The following is a 26792-nucleotide window of genomic DNA, read 5'->3' as shown; positions in this document are numbered from 1 at the left end:
TTATACTATAAATACATCATAATGCGAAAGTTTTTATATATATTTATATTTTCTTTCTCATTTTCACATTATCTCATTCTTTGTCTAATGCATCAACTGTTTGCATACACGAGAATATCAATAACAATTTGCTCTCTGAATATCGTAATACTTATAGAATATAGAAAGTATTATATTATATTTTTTATTTTTTACAAATCATTCATACATATACAAAATAAATATTTACACGTAAACAAGTAAAAAATATTAGGTGTGTATTATTGTATTCATAACAAAACTATGATTATTAAAAATAGACTATAAACATAATACGCATTTGTTGGTTAGCAATAAACTATCTTGCCGAAATAACTTAAAATTAATAAAATATATTATATCCTCATTCGGTACTGTTTTTCAATCCTCATATGAATACAAAACATAATTAATTTATCTCTCTCTCTCTATATATATATATCTATATATATATATATATAAAAATGTAGAATTTTAAGCGAGAATAATTTCTAGCGACAAAATCGTTTCGTGCCCGTAAAACTTTTCCGCTATAAATTATACATAGGTTCTTAATAACATACAAATTTATATAAGAAGGCGTACATTTTTTTTTTTTATAAAATAAAAACAAATATCACATTGGTAAAAATATTGAGGATATTATATAAACATAAAAATATTGTCAACAATAGTTTTAGAACGACCAATACACGAGTTAGCGTATTCCTCTCTCGTTATATCGAGCCATCCTACATTTGTTAATATAATACGTAATACTGGTAAGTGCGCATATTTCGAGGACAACAATTGATCTGTTTGTTAACAACGTGACAGACGATTGTCGTTCGCGTCGCGATATGCAGTCGGTTTTTTTTCATCTGAAACGGAATGTCCCGGTCCCTCCGTGCCGGCGCCGCGCACCGTAGCCCACGTGCCATTACAGTTTTATGGTGGAAATGGGATTAACGATGGCGGACGGCCTCTTCTTGGACTCTGTGGTCTGCTTGCGTCCCTCGACACTGTGCGACATACTGTACGTAACGTATATGCACAACCCGAGGAACAGCCAAATGCCGAAACGGATCCACGTGTGTATGTCCAGCTTCATCATCAGGTAAATGTTCAACGTGATGCTCATGCAAGGGATGAGCGGCACGAGCGGGACCTGCACAACAAAAAAGTGGAATGCAGTTACCGTCGAGCGTTACAAAACGTTACCGTATCGTATTTTTTCGGATTGTCGACACGAACGAACGATTATTGAAAAAAAAAATAAAAACTCATGCGTACCTTGAATGACAACTCTTTGTTGGACTGAGGTTGCCTGGCGAGCAACAGCAGCAGCAAAAGAAGAATGGCCGTCAGCACGGCGTTCGCGTACACCGACATGTCGCTGCTGACCTCGACGTACTCCTGCTGGGAAGCGTTGAAGCAGAAGCCCACAGAAGTGACGACTGCGCGCGAGAATACAATTACAATCACATGTAAATATCGTAAGATATAAAAATAAAATATATAGTAAAATATCGTAAATATCGTAACAACGTCCACTCACTAAACAGCAGCGTGATGATCTTGGACGCGCTCTCGGTCTCTTCGTTTGCGTACTTGATGTTGGATATGTTGAAGTACTTGACGACCGTCTTGACGACCGTCTCGAAAACGCCGCTGGTCTCGGACTCGTCGGTGCCCTTGATGATGAACTCCACACCCGAGTCGTTCTTGTAGCGCAACACCAGCACGCAGATGCACACGATCGAATAGGCCAACAGCGTGCCGATGGACATCATGTCGATCAGCTGTTCCAAGTTGAAGACCGCCGCCATCACGCCTACGGGGCAAAAGCGTGTGTTGATGATTTATGCGTCTTACCGCTCTCGAAGCAATCCAAGTCGCAAGAGGACGAAACGCCCTAGGACAAAATATCCTACGGTCGAAGTGTCCAACACGAAAGATTTAGAACAACGTTTTGAATAAAACGTCAGTTGAGATGTAAAACAAGCCGATTACGATAGACACTAGATTATTAGACAACGTTATGATTTGTTTAGGAAACCAATAAATCTAAACAGATTTCGTTCGTGCAGTACATTAAGTACGCGCGCACGCATCTACAACAAAGATAACACGTAAAGACGCGCGTCTTTGAGACGAATATAATGATGATGGTAGAGGCATTCCAAGTATTTTAAACGCCATTGATGCTTAAACATTATGAAAACAGGATCGTAAACAATAATACTATAATAATATTGACCGTTGGATACTTCGTCCTTCGATATTTGTCACCCGGTTACCTGCTCGGAGAGCGTACTGCGGACTTCGCGCGTTTGCTTACCTGCCAGCAGACCGGAAAGCAACGTGGCCAAAAGAGGCGTCTGGAATTTTGGATGGATGTCCGAGAACACGCTGAACAAGAGTCCGTCGCAGGCCATGGCGTACAGGATTCTCGGCAACGGGAACATCGTGCCGATGAGACTGCGGAACAGATTTAAATGTCTAAACACTACACTACAAATACGGGCACCCGGAGTGGGCGAAGCGGTACTGTACCTGGTGAACAGAGCGAAAATGGCTCCGGAGGAAACGATCCATTTTATGGTTATCCAACCCAGATGGTCATAGACGTACGGGAACGGTGCGTCGGCGTCCTGCGCAAAACGACAAGGGTAAGTTGTGGTTAGATATTGTTCACCGCACGCGGATGAATATTAATTCGGTACATTAATTTTTACGTTTTTTAAAACCGATCGTACCTGTCTGTAGTACGGCCACATGAGAGTCAGAACTGAACTGATACAGCAGTACGCAATCGTGATTATGGTCAGCGAGAGTATGATGGCCAGCGGAATGTCTCGTTTTGGTCGTTTAGCTTCTTCTCCTGTACACGAACAATACAACATAGTTTATATAGGTACTGCTTTAGTAGGAGGAGAAAGAGAGTCTCACCCGTTGTGGCTACTGTGTCGAAACCGATAAATCCGTAAAAACATTTGGCAGCTCCCGCGGTTACTCCAGCCCAGCCATAAGGTAAGAAACCACCTTCGCCGGCTTTCGCATTCTTCGGTAGGTCTTGCTTCGGTATATTCCAATTGTACAGATCAACTAATAACAACAAAACAACATCGAAGTCAGTTATTATTATTCGTAGTGCGTGCGACGAAAAATATGTGAACAAAAAATATTTATCATACGTATTTCACAATCTCTGCGAAATTATGCGGGGTTTTATAGTTAAAATAAAATTTCAAAGGAAATGGTTTTTTTTTTCTAATCTCGTGCAGTCAATGGTGAATATCACACCACACGATATCGATGACATTTCCGCACGATTGATTTTTGGTGACTATATTTTGTACAACAACGAGTTCAATTCAAATGTTAAACAACGTTCCGTTTGTGATTAGGAATTAATTGCTTTTTCAAAAACAACTCTTGTACGGTCTTAGTATTGGAAATTCAAACAGCAGTAGAGTCGAATAATTTTAAAACATTCACAAGCCCTTTGTAAATTTTACAAACTCAATTGCCGTTAAGGTACTAGGAACTTGGATTTTGCAGAAAAAATGCATCCCCCGCAAGTACCCGTGCAACGGTAATATTTTTGTACAATTTCAACAACATTGCGAAACGGTATTCGCACTGAATTGATTCCTGAAATTTTAACCACTTCGGGAGACTTATATTGGGTTCGATTACGTTTATGGCTATCTCTATAGCGCGTATTCGTTCGTAGTATATACCCACGCGTGTTGAGATATTACTGTTCGTATTCGATTTCCCTTGCACGCGCATAGAACGCGGATCAATCGCTCATTATTACAATCAATGTGGTCGTGGTCGTATTATTATTTTACCGTTGAAACATTTTTATGGTTAAATTTTACTTTTTTAGCCAAAAATAGCCAAAAAATAACCAAAAATTGCAATTAGGATGATATTTAAAACGCGTATGTTTCGATATTTGTCGCATTTAGTTTTATTCATATTTTAAAACCAAGAGTGACGCGCAATATTGTTGAAATTATTAATTGATTAGCAATGCATTTTCTCGTATACACAAGAAACCTTTTTTACTGTGCACTGAAAGTTATAAAACGTCGTAGTACTCATCGTTCTACGGAATAAGTACAACAAGGCCTTCGTCGTTTTCACGAAATGTTGTTTTAATAATTCTTTTTTTATTAATAATTTACGATGTAAAAAGGTCTGTAACAACTCAATACGATAGGTTTCCGATGATTAATTGCTTACCTTTAAATAGTCCGGTTATAACAACTGTGGCGACGGTCGCTAAATTTACCACTGTAAACACGTTGTTGATCATTGTAGACTCACGCACACCCCAAGACAGTAATACTGTAAAAATCGTAATATTTTTCTGTTAATTGATTTCCATCGAAACCGTCGGAAAACACCACCATAGATCTTGGTTATTGAACTCACTTGATAGTAATAACACAACGCTGAACGACAAGAAGTCAGGGTACGCGGATAAGAAGCTGACGTTCATCGGGAAAAGCTCCAGCATCGTTCTTTTCATCGGGTAGTCAAACAACGCGTCGATGTAGTTACTGAGACCTTTGGCGACACTAGCGGTACCTGTAACACGACCGATGTATACATGGAATTAATTCGTGACTTTGAATTCCTTAGCATAATGCAATTTATCACCACCAGCGCAAATGGTGCTTATTTGCAGACGTTTAAATGATTTATTTTTTGCCGCGCGTCTTGTTTTCATTGATTTCAAAGTTCCAAATTTATAAATCGTATTTGTTTATTTTCACACTATTTTAAACGGTTAAATAAAACATTGTTCCTGAGCGGAAAGACACACGAAAACGTATATTTTAAATTCAATGAACTGGAAGCCTTTTTTTTTAACCAACAAAAGGCCCATTACTTCGTTTCAACGGAAAATACATTGATTCGATAATGTACTAAGTAATTTGCCAATAAATTAATCTTTGCCGTGAAATATACTCGAATTTCTATTAATTAATTGTAAAATTGAAAACTGAATCGATAAATTAATAATAAATAATGAACTATAAAAAATAGTTTTGTCGCATTAGCTCACCCTAACACTAATAACCAAAATCATTGATTAGTTATTATTCAACAAAACTGCATGTTGAATCGCAGAAATATCACACAATTATCTTATATTGACTTTTTCTTTGACAATGTGAAGCAAACGAAGATATACGAGTATACCTACTAACCACAAATATTTTCTTTAAATATTAATTAATTTTACCAAATATTTTTCTCTTTTTTTTTCTCCTCATTACTAACTATTATTTTCTGTCTTTTTTCACGCTGTATAAACATCCTCATATACCTATTCTTAAATATTTCTATACTTGCAATGTATAAGTAGTAACTTCACAATGCAAACTGTATGCACGCTGAAATCTTCATTGTTCCGTGTTTATGTATGCTTGTGCCTCATTAACCTTTGATGACCTCGGTGTCACTTAATCTTAAATAATAAATAAACGACTGCTTTAATGTCGTTCGTGAAATGCTAGTCCCTACGTCCCTGCAGTAATCTCATAATTTTAACGAATCAACGTTAAATAATATAAAAAAAAAAAAAAAATCGAGACGTGATGATTAGACCGAAAACGAAAGCGTCTTTCAGCATTTTTCGAAAATGTCAGTCACGAAAACGCACACGACACCCGTACTCGTGTAGCCGTTACCGGAGCTGGCGCGCAGGCGACGGGAGAAAACGGAATGGAAGGCGCGCGCGTTGCACCGCGCGGTTCGAAAACGAACGCGCGTCGAGCACGTGATGCGTTACCTATGATGTATTCGAGTATCAGGTTCCATCCGATGACGAAAGCGACGAACTCGCCCACGCCCACGTAGCTGTAAACGTAGGCCGACCCGGCTTTTGGCACCCGCGCCGCGAACTCGGCGTAACACAGGCCTGGAAAAGATTTAGAGACATTTATTTTAATAACGCAGTGGGCAATGCGCAACGCGCGACTTGGCCGCCACCGCCGCGGCAACTGCACCGAAAATAGACGTATCGATAAGCGAGTAGGTTTTCGGTAAAAATATATAATATACACGTACGTAAATATACGTGTACACGACGCCGCGACGAAAAATAAATCATTAAACTATTAAATAGTCCAACGCAACCGTCGCAAGATCGTGAAAATTGTACATTTGTGCGCATGTGGTTGCGGTGCACGTCCAAGACGTCATGGAACCACTGAAATCGTACTTTCCAATCGTTACCGATCGCGTACACAGTGCACACGTGATATTGCAGCGGCATCAAACGCAAAAACCGTAATCGTTTCTCGAACGGAGTCCAGTTGTAATCGAACGGGGATATCAATCGAAAACTGCAATCGGAACGTTTGGAAAAACGTTGGTTCGACTGCACTCGAATAATGTCCACGGCGATTATTTCTAATCGCGGCGACGACGGTCGAAAGTCGACGGTTCGGAATTCCGAGGTTCACGATCCGGACGCGGACATCGGGTTCGCGAAAATAAAAAATATAAAAAACCTGACCGTGAACATGCTCTTTTACCTCCGCGTCCAACGAATCTCGGTCGCGCATCGTACCGTTGGATCCCCGCGCGCAGTGCATATTTTCTTTAAATAATTGAATTCATTGGCGTGTGTTGAAAATCAATTTAATATGCACACATGGCAGATAGGTTAGGTGTTTGATAGGAACTAAGGGAAATCCTATAGGTAGCTAAATTTAACAGTTATACACATATGTATTATTTAGCATGCTAAGGTAGAGAGTGGGTCATTATTATATATCGAATGTGACCGCGCGGGGACGGCGAGCGCGACGTAATGCGATCGGGAGAGTGTCTCACCTGCGAATGCGGACGCGAACGCTGCCAGTATGAACGACAGCACGACGGCGGGTCCGGCGTCCGTTTTGGCAACGGCACCGGCCAGCACGTAGACGCCCACCCCCAGCGTGGACCCAACTCCTAGGGCCGTCAGGTCGACCAGGTTCAGGACGCGGGCCAACTTCTCCTTGCCCGGTTCCACGATCACGTCCTCGTCGCTCTTCCGTCTGGACATTACCTGCATCAGCTTTTCCCTCTGCGAAACACGCAAAACGCACGAATCAGTACAACACACGCCGACGATCTACGCATGATCCACGCGCGATCGTAACGCGCCTATGTGTTTTATCGCGCGCAATTCTATGGTCGGCGGTTTCAAAACGGTACACGTCCGCGTACACCGGTTGGGACCCGATTATTTGTTACGAATAAACGGAACTCGCGTCGTATGCTATCTACCTGTACTTTGATCCCGTTATGTGTCATCTACCTTTCGGTTGATATCTGCTTTGTACGGAGACTGATATTGCAGGTACAACCGTATAATTATAAACATCAACTCGGACGAATGGAAGGCTTACAGCAATTTAAGTGGCCACGGCTATGTGCATTAAACTGTAAACCACCAGCTCCACTTCATTGATCCAGAAACAGGGGCCAATATCCAATCTATAGAGTTTACGTGGAGACGTGTCAATGTAAAATATGGCAAAAACACGTGGTTCCACTAACTTATTGGAACGGCAGTTAATGGAATAATGGTGGCGTTCATTCAATGCATCAAAGAATCTTTTTAACTAGTTTTTTGAAGATATGAAAAATTGCATTAATGTTGTAATGCCTAGTAGCCCAAACGACACCTACAATCTACAGATTGCGAGGTGGAAATTGTAGATAACATACAACGCCAACAAATAATTGTGGTGGATACATTTCTCATGTAGATAGCATACGACGCGAGTTCCGAATAAACCCTGCGGGTTAACGTTATCCAGCGTATGGGCTAAGGTTTACGATGACATCGTCGACGCGACGCGTTCTACAACAGTCGTCTCTTCCAACCGATGCAGCCGTACAGCCGGTGCCGAGCAAATCGTGTACTCGGCGAACAATCGTCAATCGTGATGCTTTACGAGTGGTGTAGGAACGACTCGAACATTCGACGAACATACGCGATTAAGATGGTCGTCAAATACACAAGTCGTGTGGGACCGGCTTACGACTGACGTCCCGCAGGGACCGGCCAAGTACGACAGTCGTCTTGGCGGGTGCATGTACACTCCGCCACAAGTACCTTTTTTTTATTGTAAACTTCGCCAGAAAAAAAAACAAGTAAAATTGAGTTCATGTTAACTCCGCCAGTGAAGAAAATCAAGTATAGGTATAAAATTAATATGATATATTATTAAAAAAAAATTATAATATAATATAATATCATAATAAATAAAACTATAATAATATAATAATAACAACAAAACCTTAATAAATAATCGTTATATCTAATAATATAAAATCATATTATTCATAATAATAATTAAAAATTGTCCACATAAAATATTTTAATCACAAGAAAGGTATCATATTTTACTCACAAGGTAAGAACTTTATTAAAAATATGAACATTCGGTTGACTTTTATAAAATTAATTTCTTAGATGACTATGAAAGGATTTACAGGCAAAACACAAAAAAAAAACTGACGGAGTTTATATTAGAACATTTATTACCTTTTTATCTTAACCGATATTTTGACGGCGCTTACAATCGCCCCACTTGGCAGTTAAGAACGTCGTCGTAATGTATTAAACCGCACCGGCAAATCTTTCGGGTTAGTAATACGAATGCGAAATATGTTCAACGAAAAGGGTTTGCGTTCGCATACGTTTCATAGTGTTTATTCGAATTGTAATCGTTTAAAAGAAAAAAGAAACCCATATTGGTCACCGGATTTTCGCGGAAAAAGTGATTTGCGTGATATTTGATTTCCAATCACGTATAATGTACAATATATCCCTGAGATTTTATAATATGCACGTGCTTCTTTTTATTTACCCATAGTCGGTTCCCGGCCGATTAAAATACTGTAGTCCTAAATTTAACTATTGGATTTGAATCCTTTAAAAATCCTTGAAATATTGAGAATTTTGAAGTATTGATGCACACAGTTCATTACATTTATATTATTATTTCAGCGTCGACGTAAAACAGTATCAGATTTTATTTATTATTTTTTCACATTAAAAATTATCATACTACATATAGAATTAATTTATCACACCATTTTATAAGAATCTATCAAAATTGTAAATGATTTCAATTTAATTAATTTATAAATCATTGATGAGAAATTGTCATTTATTTACATAAGACTTTTTTTTTTGGCTTACGCAATCTACTTTATTTGAAGTTCTTATTTTATACTTTTTTCTTTTTCTCTTTTACATTTTAAATTTAATTCTGACAAAATAAATATTTAATCGTTTCAATAAATTGCAATTGTTGTGACTTGAATATAGGTTTTTAATTTTTTCAACCAATATTGACTACCGTTATTATAAATTACACAAGTCATAATAATAATATTTTTTATACATTTAAAATGTATCGACTTAGACATAGAGAAAATAGTTATCACTTCGTCATGAAAATAATATAAAGATAATGTATAACATATTGTACCGTGAATATTATCACACATTTATATTCTACTCGTCCAATATTACAGATCTAGTATTCATCAACAAGTTTTTCATTGTCATCATTCTGTTCTTAATGCAGCGAAAACATAATAATAGTGTAAAATTATAGTATGGACCTATTCATTTTAAATTTAAAATTGAATTGAAAACGTTGATTATGCGGTCAAATAATTATAATTACACGATATCTTAAAAAAAGTGACAAAATTTTTACACATTATTAAATTATAATATGATTTAACATAAAAAAAAATGTAAACATTTATTTAGTTCATTGTTGTGTTTAGATTAGTAATAAATTCATACTGAATTAACAAACCTAAATTAACCTACTCACTATTCTGTACGAAAGCTTCCGATGAACATAGATAATTTAATGTTTTTATACTTTTATGTATTTTTGTATTGTATAGGTAAATATTATTATAAAACTGTTAAAAATATCCTAGTAAATTTAATTTTAAAATATTTTATATTAACTAAAACCAAACTGTTGATATTAAAATTTTGATATTGTCTCGTTTAAATTATTATGCTTAATAAATTAAATTTTGGTGGACAAATTAAAAGGCCCCTAAATTATTGTTTGCACTACGGCCCCGCAAAACCTAATTGCGGCATTGATCTTATTCATTCATTGTAAACAGTTCATCACAGTATATATTTCATCAGTTCTATAAAAATACGTTTCATTATTATTTATTATATTATAATATATTAAATTTACGTTGATATAGTTGTAAAAATTATTCCGTTCAACAAGAATAATAATCGTCCATCGTTCATTATGCAAATAACGTAGTCCCACTGCAATAATTGTACACAAGTATGTGGTAACCACAATTGCATTAAAAATGTACGATCTTTTAACGCTCAACAGATATTCTCTCATATTAATATTTATAATTTACAGCCGGTAAACGCCTATTAACTACTACTATTTTTAATTCATAATGCGTTAAACGTTGCATATAAAATGCAATAAAATAGTGTAAAAACAAACAATTTATAAAAAATAATATTGTTTTTCGATTAATGCACTGTTAAATTATTTTTAGTTATTAACGACCGGAAAAAATGGGAATTTCTCGTTTTACTTAATTTTTGTAAAACGATTATGAGAACTATAAAATACAAACATTTGTCATTGAACAGTACGTAATTAGTAATTACTAATTACGTAATGATTTAGGAAATTCTACAGGAAAAATATTGTTCACGTAGAATCGTATTTAAATTGTATACCATGTAAGTTAGTTTTGTTGATTCGCATAATCATGTCAGTAATAACACGCTTATCAAACAATAATTATCAATTATTCGTTGTAATCGGCATTGAGCATCATAGAAGTGCATACCAAAGCAACTACACATTGGCTATAATATAGATATTAATTAGAACCCGTGCGGAAGCATTGCGCAAGCAGTTACCGGTCCGGCCGTCGATGAAACGCAAAATTAAAAAAATTGATATTCATCGACGGACTACGATAATTCTACGAATGTTCAGATTATAATTCTACGGACATCGATAAACGTATAACATATCATCTACTGATAGTATTGTCCGACCGCAAAGTCATCTAAAAAAGTTCTGTTTCCTTAATCATTTCGTTGGCCTCTGAACCGTCAAGTTTGTCTGATAATTATCGCTAGAAACTTACATGTCCCTAAAACGACTTGTCACAACAAAAGTGTGCCCGCACGGGCATCGGACCAAACGGTCGGCGGCGTTTTTTTAGTTTTATTTTTACATTTAGTACGCGCGATGTATATGGTATATGAATATGTTCATGTATACAGATTCGCAGCGGACGACGGATGATGCAACTCTCCGAGGACGGCGCCTAGTTCGGAATATTGACTTCGGACCAGTATACCGCGAACGTAAAACCGCTTCGGCCGATCGATTTACCACGACCCAATCAATTACGGATCGCGTTTGCAGACGCACTGGTGTGCGGTATATCAATTTGTCGACCGTTAACCGTTTATTTACGATAAATAATCACAAATCATACCCTTGAACTTTTGGGCGACCCATCGCGCGATCACGTCCCGGCGAACGCGATCGAAACGTCAAATCCAACCGGAGCCGGACGAATTGATTTTAAATTGACGCATCGCCGACGCGCAAACGAATTATAGGTTAACGACATTCGGGCGATTTTTTTTTTTTTGTCGAAATTTTAATTGACGTCAACACGTGTAGCGTTTCGTACGTTCGTATCGGTTCGTTTTCCTCGAGAAACACCCAAGTCCCGCGGACTGTTCACGTCTACGCGAAAACCGTTCAGAGGACACTTCGCGCGGTCCAACAATATAATCGAAACGTATTCTATGGTAGTAGCCGAGGGCTCTAGAACGAGTCCGAATCACAAAATAATAAAAAAAAAAAACCCAATCGAAATTTAAAAACGGTCAACGCTAGTCAATTAATATACAATCGACGAACAAAAGTTTAGCCAGGAGTATTATAATATTTTTTTAAATATTGGTTTTTATTCGATTGAAAGCTTAATGTTTAATGTGTAATGAGTGCACTGCCTTTATTTAACCTTTCAACTTTATTGAAAATTATAGAAGTTAAATCGGTAAGTCCTGGTCGAAAAGAATATTGGGTTTTAATATTATTATACATCAGCCTAAGCTTTTATTTATTCATTTTATTAACTATTTATTTTTATTTATTTATTACATTCGAATAGGTGCAATCGCGAACACCGCACACGATTTAGCGATTTTAGAATAATGTCGTTCGTAACGAACCTACCCCGTGACAAGATAATAATAATAATAATGCGATCATTTATGTGTACTCGATTTTTTTCAGTTACATTTAAAAAAAAAAAAAAAAACGTAGTTACAATAATTACAAATAGTTTGATTTACTCTAGTTTCACTTTAGGATATTATTCCATGTCGAGATAATTTGGTTGATTATTGTACACCATGCCGCGTTTTATAGTACAATAGTGCAAATCGAAACATATGGACATCGCTAAATTCCAATAGTCTGATCAAGATTAGATTACACTATGGTCTCTATCGGTCAAAACAAATCGCATACAATTATCAGTAATGCAAGTCGAGAGAATGTACGAGCAAAACGTGTTTTTTCTTTCATCTGCCGCTGCACCCGCGGACATTATTGTTATTCACCGTCGAAAGCGAGGATATCAATTATTAAGTATGTGCTTTGTTTTCCAAATTCCTCCCGCGATATCTCTCATTCGTTTAATGCTGACAATCGGTACAGGTCGTGCAATACGAATGTTGAGTCATTAGTCGACACTGTTCAGTTTCATGACTACAAATATTCAATGGCGACGATAATGACATCAAAATACGATCTAAAATAAAAACTAATATGTGTCTACTGTACATATTTGATTTCCTCTATTCATCACGTATATGACGAGCTGATAAACATATACGTAAGCTATTTGCGAAAAAAATCAAAACAATAATTTCAGTGATAGTATTAATTACAACACGAATATATAAACACATACATATATGTATACAGTAGAACCCGTTTAAGAAACTTTAACTCATTGACATGATCAAGTGCATTTGTTACCCAGATATTCAGTGTTGTATTCTGTTATTCTTCTTGTTATTCGTAGCGACTTCCTCGTAAATTTCTGCAAATCTTAAGAACTCCTCCAATTCTCCAAATCTACGCTGCATTCGTTATCATAAATTAGGTATTTCCATTATTATTGTCATTGTAATTATTATTAATGTTATGGATAATTTTCTATTTAATATTATTTTGTAGTTATAATATTGTTTGTTTTGTATTTTCTGTTATCAATACTTTTTGTTATAGAACATTTTGTCAGTTAAATTTAGTTTTAGAAATAAATTACATTGAAAAAAAAAAACTGTATGATTTAATTTATAACTGTGAATTCTCCAAGAATACAATTTATACTGATTCGTTTTTTTAAACATTCACGTGCGAATCATGTTTTTATTTACTCGACACAATATTATAAATGGATAGCGTTTTTTTTTTGCCTATTATGAAAAATAATATCGGCATTGAATTCGCAAGAGTAATCTACAAATTATAAAAATAACAACAAACCAATGGAATTCTCTTGCCAAATATGTAATATGGGTAGACGCTGTGGCCGCGGGTAAATAAAACTGAAACCGGTTAACCGGAGGGTAATTAACAAATACCGAGAAAATGATTAACCAACACTAATAGGAAAAAACCAAATTATACATGCCGATGTCGTAGTATATCTACGCAGTGATATTTGTATTTGTGTGTTTTTTTTTTCCGATTTTCATATTTTTTTTTAAATTTTTTTTTTTTTTTGAGCGCAGATTCGTATCTACTCGAAATACGAAAGGTTCAGTCGACTGGTTACCTACTACTTATTAGTTATGTATTTATAGTAAAATATAAGAACAAAAAACATCGATTTTATTTATAACCATCGACTAAAAAAAGCTGACAAATAATTATATTTCGTCGACCGAAATCGATACGGTTAAATAATAATTATGAATTTCATTTTATTTATTAATAATGGTAATCAATTATTCTATAACTAGTTAGTAATTGTATGGGTGGGTACACGAAACGCTCAAAAGTAATACCGGTTTCATCCGAGGTACTGGCTCGATTAAAGATTGCGAACACCACTGAAAAATGTAATGAGCCAACGAAAAAACGAAACGTAAATATTAACAATAATAAAATAACACTGAAATGTACGGGTAACGGGTTCGGTAGCTCACGAGTGCAAACAGGTTGTATCGATAACTGTAATCAGCTGCATCAGAATAGAAACAATTCACTCGAATGTAGACAGCTAATAAAGTATATAATCTGCAAGATACAGTCGAGCTTCGATTCAACGAACTCGACGGTTCTTTGATAAAAATTCGTTGAACAGAAATGTCGTTCAGGACTAATTCAAATCGCTCGATTTCACGGTGCGAATTATGTGCAATTAATCATACGCATTAATGTACATAACAACGATAATATAATTGTACGCCGTACGGTAATAAATAATAAACAACGTTAGTAGTATCACGTGTTAGGTATGGGTATATTACGGTGTGAAGTGGCCGTTACGTGGCTCGAAAAATATTTTTGCATAAAATTTTAATAAGTGTGTATGTTTATAAACTGTAGCGATTAAAAATCCGTTGTAGGCCAGTAATATAAAATCAATACGTTGGAAATTATCGATGGTTCCGTAAAAATAAATTCGTTTCGTAGAGAGTTTCAAGAAGTTCATTAAATAGAGAAACGACTGTATAATATCATGTGAGGCCGATTTTCTTTCGGAGTATAATTGTATACACATGTAGTTGTCTTGTACCGCGCAACAATATCGTCGACAAGTGTGCTTATGTGCAACAGGTAGCTATAGTCACTCGCTTTAGTACGTATATTATGCGATTGCTTGGGCCAAGGGTTTCCAACTCTATTTTGCGGCGGGCAAAAACTGAGATAACCTTTGGCATCGTAGGTCAAAATTTTTGTAAGGAATAGAGAGGTAATAAAATTGAAGAATTGATAAGATTTAATTAGATTTTAGAAAAACGTATACTTATTTTTTTATGTTTATAATTCAAAATTGTTGTTTAAATATGATTAAGTTACTTAAAGAGAAGTTCGGAATTGTTTGTAATTTAAAAAAAACTTGACAGTTTGCATCAAACTTTTTTATTCCAATCAACAGCGTCGTTTGTAAAATTTCTGTCACTTAAGTTAGTTATGTACTTAGATTGGACGTATTTCATTATTTTAAACGTCTGTTCACATAAGTAAATGGAGCTAAATATTGAAATAATTTCACGAGCACAATTATTCAGATTTGGAATAATATCGACAAAGTATTTTAGTAAACTTAGCGGGCCAGTTTTCAAAAGCTTAACGGGCCGGAATCGACCCGTGTGCCATAAGTTGGAGACTATTGGCTTAGGCGACTGTAAACAGAGTATTTAATAGTCTATTAATCCGTACGAATCGTACTTTCAGCGTAATTAATTTTATATTTTATTTAATAGCGTGGACTTTTTTCTTCTTTTTTTTTTATCGATGATTTTGATATGTATACACGTACATGATCAGACTGAGTAAAAATAATGACACAACATTTACAAATAGATAACATGAAAATTTTTATAGAAGATCGCTGCATTTCACAAATGTCGAGTCTGTAATATTGAATTGTGCTTTTTTGTGACCAAGGCATCTTCTGCGGATCACCGAATGTGGTTGACGCGTGGTACAGGGCGAAAAATGCAATAGATAACGTAAGTAAATTATAACCGGAATACGGTCTTGTAGTTAAATATTATGGTCGCGATTACAAAATATCAAGTATTACGAGGATCGAGGTCGTGATTATTTACATTACGCATTCCTTTTAAAGATGAGACTGTTGGGTAACTTTTTTATTGCGCTTTATTGTTCTAAAAATAAATAAAGAACTTTAGATCTATAACGAATCTGATACCTTCAATATATTTAACCATTAAACCTGTATTAAGAAGGGTATTCGAAGATAAGGATCGATGTGAGATTATAAGTTCAAAGTAAGATTTTGAACTGAAAGTAAACATAAATATTTTTACGACTGAGAATTTCCACGGAAATCTTCGTACTGTTTCTAGTGTATCTACTATTAACATAATATATCGCATTATTAATAATTTACTGTAATTTATTTCAAGATGAATGTTCGTATTTTTTCATTCGAATAATTTTCATGCATCCTATCGACATTATATTTTTGATACCTACGTAATAATTGTACGTACCTATAGGCTACTTGTTCACGTAAAATCATGAAAAAGGAAACTATTCGCTATACTTTAATAAGTTGAAAACAAACATGGTTTTTGTTATATGACCTTGAGTACCTACTGCAGTTACGACCCTTAAAGAGCAGTTTACCAATTCATCATCGCCACTCCTTATCAACATAATGTGCCAAAAAAAAAAAAAAACGAACAATAACGTAGTGATGACCGTGTGTAAACAAAATGATATGATGCGGTGGAAGACAAACACGCGAAACGTTTAGAGCACGGTCTATCAGAAAATAAGGTGCCGAACACTGAGCAACGATAATTCTACTTGTTTCTGTTTCACCTTATGTCTGTGTACTGGAATACCGCAATGTATAATACTAAGCGAAGTAACTCGAATCGATGGTGAAATATTACAATTGTTTATATGCACAGCGAACGATTACTGCAAATCCCATTGTTTTTGTGTCACACATTATAATCAAATGCCGCGATTGGGCAAGGGATTGATCCTGCCAATGTATCAGGTCAACACACCGGTACGGCAGTACTCGGTTTATTGTTCAGTTATATTCACCACGATAAGTCTAAATGCGTTGAACACACTGAGGTTAGGTTATTATAATTATTGATTAATTAATATAATTAAATATATATATATATATATATATATATATAATTAAATATATATATATATATATATATATACATTAAATACAATTAACAATACAGTTAATGATAAATCTTTTTTTTTTTATAAAATATGATTATATTTATAATCGACCGAACGATGAACAAAAAAAAAAACCAATTACTGCTTTATTTTTTCTTTGGCAACAATCGATAGTTAATATAATAATATGTACGAGTATATGATATAAATTAAACAAAATAATTATATGTGTAAGTATAAAATACGGTTATCATATTTACATCTTAACGTTGTTGTGGTAATCGTTCGAATTGACGTATTATTATTTGGTGATAAAACCATGGAATCCGTTGTCCCGTTATTTCGTTTCCGCGTACTCTACCGGCGTCCAAGACGATAATAATCGAATCCAATATCAGATATAATGTTAACAATAAAATTAGCCCCGACAAATGGAAGATAAACAATTATTTTTACCCGTGTTGCGACCGTAAGGGTTATGCGTTTGGCAACCGAATAGTACAACGATGCACTCGCATTAGCATTCCAAAACATTCATATCGTTTGGCGCCCACCTATGAGTGATCGACCGTGGCCCGAAACATTCTAGATAATACACGTACGCTAACGAGTCGTTGTTCTTTTATCACGTTTATGCATCGTGCCTTACATCTATACATCAACCACGTGATCCGTCTGCCGGAGTTTATTCACACATGAAATCCATGTGAAATTGGAAACTGTTGAAATTAACGGAAAACGCGATTGAGTAATGACTAATGAATATTAAAAAATAAATAATAAGTGCCGTCTCAAAAGTATGGTATGCAAACAGTTTCTTAAGGGGTGCTTTAAAAATAAGCGACCACTAAGTTGTGTTTATGTTTTGAACTTTCTGCAGGATCTAAAATAATACTATCCTTGAACCGGCGTTTACATCGTATTTACCATACTTATTCGTCGTAACTATACACCGGTTATCGATTAATCGTTTCAAAATAATATCGTTAAAACTATAAATATTATTATTATTATTATTGTTATTGTTATAATATGTTGTAACCTGTCTGTGTTTTTCATTTTAACGATTGCTCGCGTTTTCAACTAACTTATTTAACTTACTTTATCGTTGACAAGCGTGTATATTAGAATGTTACGTCCAGATACAATTTTCTTCAGATGTATCATTTATGTCACCGCGACCATTATTTTTATTGGTTTTCGTACGACAGAAACTATTTAATTTATCCTTCCTAATAACTAGCAAGTTATTTATTAACCGTTTCACATCGTAAGTGCGGTAATTAAGTGAAAGATTATAAAAATACTAATTTTCAAAATTTAGCTCAAACTGTAACGTAGCAGTGTTATGGAATCAATAAACGAATAACGTTGACCTAAGAATATGCCGCCGATATGCTTATTAATACCTACTCATATAACAGGTTTTGTTTTGTATATAAAGTGTCAACTTGAGTGTTTGTTTAAGGTTGTTACTGTAAAATTTAAAATTTTAATCAGTGGGTTTTAAAATCACTAAAGATTTAAATTAAATGAAAATTTATTGACTCGATGGTACAAATCTATACAGCTATGAACAGTTAATATCTTCGTAAAACGTTCTAAAAATACAATTATATTTATTAATTTTCAGTAGAAAATAAACACATACTTTGTATAAATTATATTTACCTTCGATCACGCGTTTAATAATCGAGTATTTTAAATTATCATTGATTTGGATGACATGACCCTCATCAACCACGTTTAGTACCCACTATAGTACTATACACGTATACGTGTATAATTTTATTACGATTGTAAAAATTATCATGGCTAAACAGTAATAAACCCGCTTCCTTTCCAATACATTAAACCAATTTATTTCAATAAAAACTATCGTTTCAGAACGTTAAAATTATTTATTCCAAAATTGAGTTCGGTAAAACATTTTCACAGAAACTCGTAACGCAATAAGAGTATGGTGATCATTGTTGTGACATCTAACGAAAAACAATACAAATATTAATAACTAATGTGTAAATAATTATGTGTAATAATATTAATAACTGACGTGCGTACGTTTAAATGTGTTCGTAATTTTTGTTGATAGCAAATATCGCGCGGAAGAATTACTTTTAATTATACCTACGAGATTTAATCACAGTTAATTAAATACAAATATTTTATTTATTTTTATAATTATATGTGTATCACTAATATATGATTTTATTTAACCTAATTGTGTATAATTTATGTGCATTATTTTAATTGTAAAGTTAAATACTCTGCAATTGTGAAAACCGAAGCAAATACCAACGGGTTTCAATATATATGATATTTTATACTAACATCAATATGCATTTAAATTGTGATTTTAAAATATAAGAGCATATTTATATTTAATAATATCGGGAATCGTTAGTGTAATATTCGGGTTGTAATGGTACGCCGTTAGGAAATAAATTTTGTTCGCTGGATGACCAAAAAAAAAATTAAAAAAAATTGTAAATAAAAAAAAATAAATGATTAAATTACAAGTCTTCGTGAATATATGTGAAACATCAAAACTTTTACCAAAATTGTTGGTCGTGCGGAGAATACGAGTTAGGGGTTTGAGATGAGCAGAAGTCGCGCCCTACATAAATACGCTCAGCCGACGATCATCGGGCGTTCGCAAAATATCCGACGGAATTCGAATCGTTCTGACTGGCGGAGGGTTATGGGGGAACTCGTTGAACTATACGCAGCACATGTCAACACATCATTAATCGCGTTCTCTTGAACGCACTCGGTAAGTGACCTCAATTGACATACGATACTGGACGGCTGATATGTACCTATTATATCGCATAGTGTTACATTCTAAAGATTACGGTGAAAACATTATGCGCAGTGCGAAAACTTCAATGCCAATGCAGTTCAGAAAATAATTAGTTTTCGAAAAGAAAAAAAAAATGTAACGATAATAAAATAAAAAAGATTATTGCACATTTTTTATAGACCATAAAATATGATATCGTATCGACGGCATTATTGCGACCCGCAGCCGTCGGAGAAACGTTACGATGTCTTGTTGTTAAGTTTGATACAAATCTCAAAATGACGACGGGACCATTGCGACTAAATAAACCGAATTGAATGAAACACTGTACATTCAAACAAAGAAAAAACGCTTATTAATATCATTTAATTATAGGGTTCGCGATTGTAGTGTTTCGAATAGATATTATTTTAATAGTTGGTAAAAAAAACGGACGAAGTACGAAATGGCGATGAAAAGTTTACGGTCTGCACGCAAATACCAAAAAAAAATACAAGTATCGAAAAAAGATTTGTTTGTGAACAGTTGCCGTTTTCTTAAATCCTTTCAGATCGCAAAATTGATTGGGTTCCCGTCCGAGCAAACCCTCAACAACAACCCCCGACTGTGTGCATGACGTCGACTTATCACGCACAACATGCGCTAAGATATCCGATACTCTTACGCGGTCGGGTTCATAATCACACGATTAACAATCAGGTCGCGCCGACAATAGACTATATTTAAAAACACGCTCGTTGTAAATCTTTATCCGCACCGCGGTACTCCGAAATCGTATTTTATTTCATATTCTGGCAGCCGGACGAGCGTCGTTGGGCGTCCATCAAACGCCACCGTAGGTATGCAAAACACGTACAAACGGCCGTGATGATACACGTTTTCAAGATCATCCGGTTAGTATTACATAGCGTGCATGTGTGTGTATAACGTTATAAAGCGCCAAAATGTTCGCACACTCTTACGTTCTATTCCAGGAGTTCCCAAAATTTTATGACCACGAAACCCTTAGAAAATAGTTTGTGTTTCGTTGAACCCCAATGTTTCTATACCTAACATAAACCTGTCTATTCAATTATTTTTAAAAAAAAAACCAATACTTCGAAAAATATTTTAGTTCGTGATTATTGTTTATTACAATAATTTTAATTATTATCACTCTCGGTATTCACGTACTTCTCGCGGACCACACTTTGCGAATCGCTGTTCTATACCACGATCACGGGTTTAGATGACATAAAAATATTAAAAAAAAAAAAAATCTAAAAACATTCGACGAACTGCGGATTTCTCCATATATGAATTAAATCTATTATACTAGAATATAAATATAATTTTAGACGTAATGGATATAACTGTAAAAATAGTATGTTATTTTTGACGTAGAAATAAATTAACATTTTTTCATATCGTTTTTTTATAACAATGCATATTTCAGTTTTTTTTTTTTCAATTTTCAGACCATTGTCACTTTTTTCAGCGACTTCGAGTCTTAAATAATTGTAAATAACAAACGCTAAGTTTTTTCGCATTATACGGCAGAAAAAAATTCAAGATTAAAAGTTAAAGGTTCTCATTTATAACACTCTCTAATAGAATGATAGATTAGTGAATGTTTTAAGTTTAAAAATTGTCCACCCTCTATTCGAGTGTAAAGTATGTTAACAAAAAGTAATCCTATTCGACAAAAGGAAATATCAATCGTTATACGTCTATATATGTACAAACGATTTAGCCATAAACACTGTGTATACGTATGAACTCATAACATACTGATTTATTTACAGGCCGAGAAAACACTTGATATGATAATTAACATAGGTGAACGTTTATTTCATAAGTACATTTTCAAATGTGATAGTGATTTATATACGTGTCGATCTAGGGCGAGGTTTTATAAATGAGCTACAATTTAAAATTACGGTTAGGTTAATCAGCAGTTTGGCATTTTCATTATCTTCAGTTCAAATTTGTATTTATTAAATATATATTATATCATAAAAAATAATCAAAACATATAGTGTGTAGTAAACCATTACGATCGCACGTGGTGTAATTTAATTCACTAATACAACGTAATACAGTGATATAAAATTAAAATTAAAAATAAATGAATCGCGAAACATACTGTAATATTGGTAAACCGTAGTATGGTTTTTTAGAATAATCAAATGCACCGAAGGGGTTGAACTCTCGAGAACACCGTCGTTGCTCATAAACGATTACAATCGTAGCTTTAAATGAAAGTAATTATGTGTTTAGGCGCTACACGTTTTAATTACTGTCTAGATATTATGTATACTGTCAATTTATTATCGCGTATATTAATTTTATAAATGCGGTCAAAAGTCGTTCGTCAATGACTTAGCAATCGCCAAATTATCGAACTGTAATACTCAGGCGTTTTAAATAGTTTATCGGTTGATGTAAAAAATCAACGATATTGTGTACCATACGAACCAATACGTTCGTATTGCCTATATTTTATCACAGAGAGTAAAATGTGATCGCACAAGTTGTCTTATCTATTATCGAATCTCAATATGACTATTTAGGAGTCCAACCGGGTTTGGCTCAAGGTGGTTTCGCTTTTCCCTTTGATCCACGCGTTAAAAATAATAATAATGAAATATTCATTACGAGAGTGCGGGAATATTAATTTTTCACGGTCGTCACGGCATAGTGACCGTAACCCGTACTATTACGTTTTTTAAGTCTTCGAGCTAAACGACGACTATCGGGATTCATATTTATATATGTGTGTACATGTGTGTGTACGTGTGAGTTCTTCTAAACGAGTATGTATTTCAGAGAATTGAACAAAACACATTCGGGTGGGATTTTCTAGCGAAAAAACAAACATTAAATATGCATGAGATACTGAAAAAAAAAGTCTTAATCCTCAGTCCATACCAGTGGCGTAGCCAAGGGGGAGGGGTTAAGGGGGCTATAGCCCCTCCATGGGCCATGTTTATATGTTTAATGTATCTTGACTATTTAATAGAATCAATGGATGCTCGTTTTATCAAAGGCTTATTGATGTTATGCCACTTGAAGGACTTATTCCGGCCAATTTAAATATGTATGACGATAAAAATATTATAAAAGCTGCTAAAATATACGTCCAAGATCTCCATGATGATACCTCATCTACAATCAGGGCTGACCTGTTTATATGAAGGCAACAATGGAGTCAAAATACTATTCCAAAACCGAATTCTGCTCTTGATTCACTCTCTCATCGCACCAATCTTCGACTTAACATTAAAATACTTTTACAATTATTCGCCACGTTACCAGTTACCTCTTTCACTCCGGAAAGAACGTTTTCAGCACTTAATCGTTTAAAAATTTTTTTAAGAAGCACCATGTTGGAAAACAGACTGAATGGGTTAGCTATGGCTAAAAAAGAGCAATTAGATGAAAGTGAAATAGTAACTGAATTTGCCAGAGGATGCAGCTGTCAGAGTGGAGCAAGTGACTGAACACTGACACCAAAATTATTATTATTATAAATTATATATTAATAAATATTTTTAAAACTATACTAAAATGCTTGAATTACGTTTAGAAACTTGGTGGTAGGGTTATGGGTGAATTCTCATATTCTCTCTTACCTTACTTATCCAAAAAACTGGTTAGCCCCTCCCCCATTTAAAAATCTTGGCTACGCCACTGGTCCATACCACGTCCATAATCCACGATGTTAGATTGTTCACATGTATTTTAATTGTTATTTATTTATTTTTTTTATGATACGTCTATTTGTAAATCGCGAACGAGTTGCAACGCGGATGTAAATAATGAGCTGCGAATCGAACTACGATTAAAAAAACATCTCCTCGACGTCGGACTGTTATGTGTATAGAATACGGTAACGGCATCATCCCACGACAGCCCAAAGCACTCCAACATATTATTATTTAAGGTTTATAATCATCCAAAAATATATTAGGACGACCGTAAAGGTACGTAAACGCGACGTACGCTGCGCGATGCGTATTTCTACTTTTTTAACGTTATTTTTTTATTTTCAGAGAAAAATACAATCCGTACTTTATGTACAACGCGATAATCGGAGAAATTAATTCCATCAACAGTTATCCAGTGGTGTGCACATGAAGTAACCGACGTTCACGGGTTGACCACCGGAGGCACTCCCGCGGATTGGATTATTACATGCTAATGTCCTCAGATCATACACCCCTCTATTTGACTATTTACGTTATATGTGTGTAGATGTACATGTACACATGTAGATCCGAGTAGATTCAGAATGCGTTTATTGCGCATGTTTTAATGAGACTAAACGAAAAAGTTAAATTAGAAGTAACCTTTAAAGAGAATAAACGCTGTACATAAATTATAATTCGTGAAACATGTTCCTCCAAGTTATTGGCTGCGGACTTGATTTGGACAAACAATGTTTTTTGTCTATACTTCAATGTACGTATCTAAGAAACATTAATATTTATTTACGTAGGAACGAATTCGTTGTTCATAACAAGCCTCGTATTTTTCAGAAACGATGTGCATATTTTATGCATTAAATCTGTCAAATAATCATTGATTTCACTCACAAAATAAAACATACTAAAAAAATATTAAACATTACAAAATGATATATTAAAAATAAAATAAAATGTATTCGCTCAATAATTAGCAAAATGTAGTGTGATATTTATGTACACGCGTGTTTGGTAACAACAAATTTAAAATACCATTTGAAATAATTGGGTTCATTAATGTTTCCTTTACTAATAACTACTTTAAGTTCTGACAAATGTTTTCCTATAGGTATTGATTTAATTTATTAATTTATTTAAACAAAAATAAGTACTCAGTTATAATGATTACTACAAGGCTATAAAATATTTAAGTATGTCACTAATAAAAATAAACAAAGTCGTATACATTTAAATTTAGAATAATAATTTAAAAATATCTTCTTGCGGGCCATAGTTTTATTTTGTCCAAAAATGAATACACTATATATTTGATTAGTAGCTAGTAATCATAAAAAAAAATCTTCTTAGTGAACATTTTATAGAAAATTGTTAGTGATTTAAGTTTATTTACTATTTCGCTTAGAGTATTTATATATAACAATAAGATATTGAGAAAAACATGCCTAGCCAGGAATTATTAATTCATTACACTAGGTATGTAATTTATTTATCTCGTTGTTTCTTAGTGTGATTTTGGCCATCGACAATCATACAAGATCAAGTTTACTTATATCTCATCTACCTATCTATACTATTCATAATGCCAAATCTTTAACGTTGGATCTAAGATAAGCAAAAAAGTTTTGTTATTTTTTAGTCAACTATTTATTATTTTTTTTAATTAATTTTACCCAGCTGTACGAATACCACTCGATCAGAATAAATTTGAGATCAATTACTATTATCAGGATTTTATAATATCTGTACCTACGAGTGCTCGTTAAATGCAAAATATAATAAAAAATGAACACGCAATTTTATAAATACAACGTCTTTCCGCTTGATAACGATTTTGTAATGGTCTTTTGTACCACGAAAAAATTTTATAATAAATTATACTAAACAATTATTTTTAACAGATACTTCAAGTTATAATTATACGTTGTCTCGCACGTAATACATGAGTATATAGACAATAAATAAATACATAGGTAAAATGTATTCCCCAGGACTTTCGTTGGATATTTTCTGCCCTAAAGCGAAAATCGTATTTCCGCACTTTACTAAAGACATTACAAATCGGATTATAATATGCTATAATTATTCGCATTCACTACGAAGTCGTCTGACGGGTCTGGAGCTTACCGACGGTTAAATAACGTAAATATTAAGTAATTTATATTTCTGCTTGATTTACTGACATAATTGACAGTGTGCTACGAACTCTTGAGACAACTATTTGTATAATAATCCGTGTTGATTTTCCAAATTCAATTAAGCCTAAACACGTTGTTATTCACGAAAAACTTGCAGGGGATGCTGTACAGTTTTTTGATAACCGATCGAAGTGGCGTAAAAGTTCGGATTGATCGGATTGTGCATAAAAATGGGAACGCCCGATCGAGATTGCTCGTGCTAATTTTCAAATTAATCCGCGTTTTTACATAACATTCGTGTAATCGTATTACGGTACACCCCTACTTATAATAATACAATATATTCAATCTGATCAGCGATATAATAATCCTTCCACTCGACTTACGGTGTTATTGACGCACAAACACAAATAGTTTATAAGTACAACGCTACGATCATGCTCACCCAGTGCACTGGTTTCGGGTACAGTTGTGAACGAATGTTTGATTCGAGAAATTTAAAACGAAATCAGGTAACACGTGCCCTCCCCTCCCCCGGAAAAATCTACTTACGGGACCCCCAGAAGACGATGTCGGACAACATCCGGGCAGAGTTATTATGGACTACTGTGTTGGTTCCGAGATCAAAAATATTCGATCGCTCGAAACGCGTTTATCCCGGACACGTTACTTGGCGAAACGACGAAACGAACATAGTCGAAAACTATAAAACGTAATTTTTTTTTCCCTCCGCGCGCGAAAAGCGCATGCGATATACGTACCGAACTCCACCAAGAACCGTCCATTTCGGTAACACTCGACGGCTGCACAGGCGTTCGGGAGACGACGGCTTGGGCTCCGCTGCAAACGTGTATTATACGCAAAACTCGATCGAATATCGAAATCGAACTTGCGACCGTGTCGTATACTGGACGTGTAACAACTGCGCACCACAACGGTAACGACGACGCAAACAATAACGATTGATATCGGCGCGAGCGAGCGGGTCCGACGGTTTTGTTCTTCTTTATTATTATTATTTATTTGTTTTTTTTTTCTATTCCAAAAAACTCGATTTACGCGCGTAGAATCGACACGCGCGTCGTTAAACCACTCGTGTTCGTCGGTCGGTCGAACGCGTGTCGCGGCTGCCGAGCGTGGCGTTACGATTTGTTTGCGCGGCGTG

The 26792-nt window shown here is 34.8% G+C and overlaps 1 protein-coding gene across 1 annotated transcript; it reads right to left on the bottom strand.

Annotated features, from left to right (window-relative positions):
• Nucleotides 1–240: 240 nt before the first annotated feature.
• On the bottom strand, nt 241–26792 carry LOC112687961 (cationic amino acid transporter 3-like). The gene is made up of 12 exons (XM_025560963.1): nt 26389–26792; nt 6862–7096; nt 5813–5941; nt 4447–4602; nt 4255–4359; nt 2950–3105; nt 2757–2881; nt 2554–2651; nt 2339–2478; nt 1556–1831; nt 1291–1454; nt 241–1165 (listed from the first exon to the last, which is right to left on the bottom strand). The coding sequence occupies exons 1-12, from the start codon at nt 26410–26412 to the stop codon at nt 938–940; spliced, it is 1836 nt and encodes a 611-aa protein (XP_025416748.1). The 5' UTR covers nt 26413–26792; the 3' UTR covers nt 241–937.

The sequence above is a fragment of the Sipha flava genome, unplaced genomic scaffold, assembly GCF_003268045.1.
Source record: "Sipha flava isolate LNK unplaced genomic scaffold, YSA_version1 36_pilon_pilon, whole genome shotgun sequence".
Lineage (NCBI taxonomy): Eukaryota > Metazoa > Arthropoda > Insecta > Hemiptera > Aphididae > Sipha > Sipha flava.
This window is presented reverse-complemented; position numbering and strand designations above follow the sequence as displayed.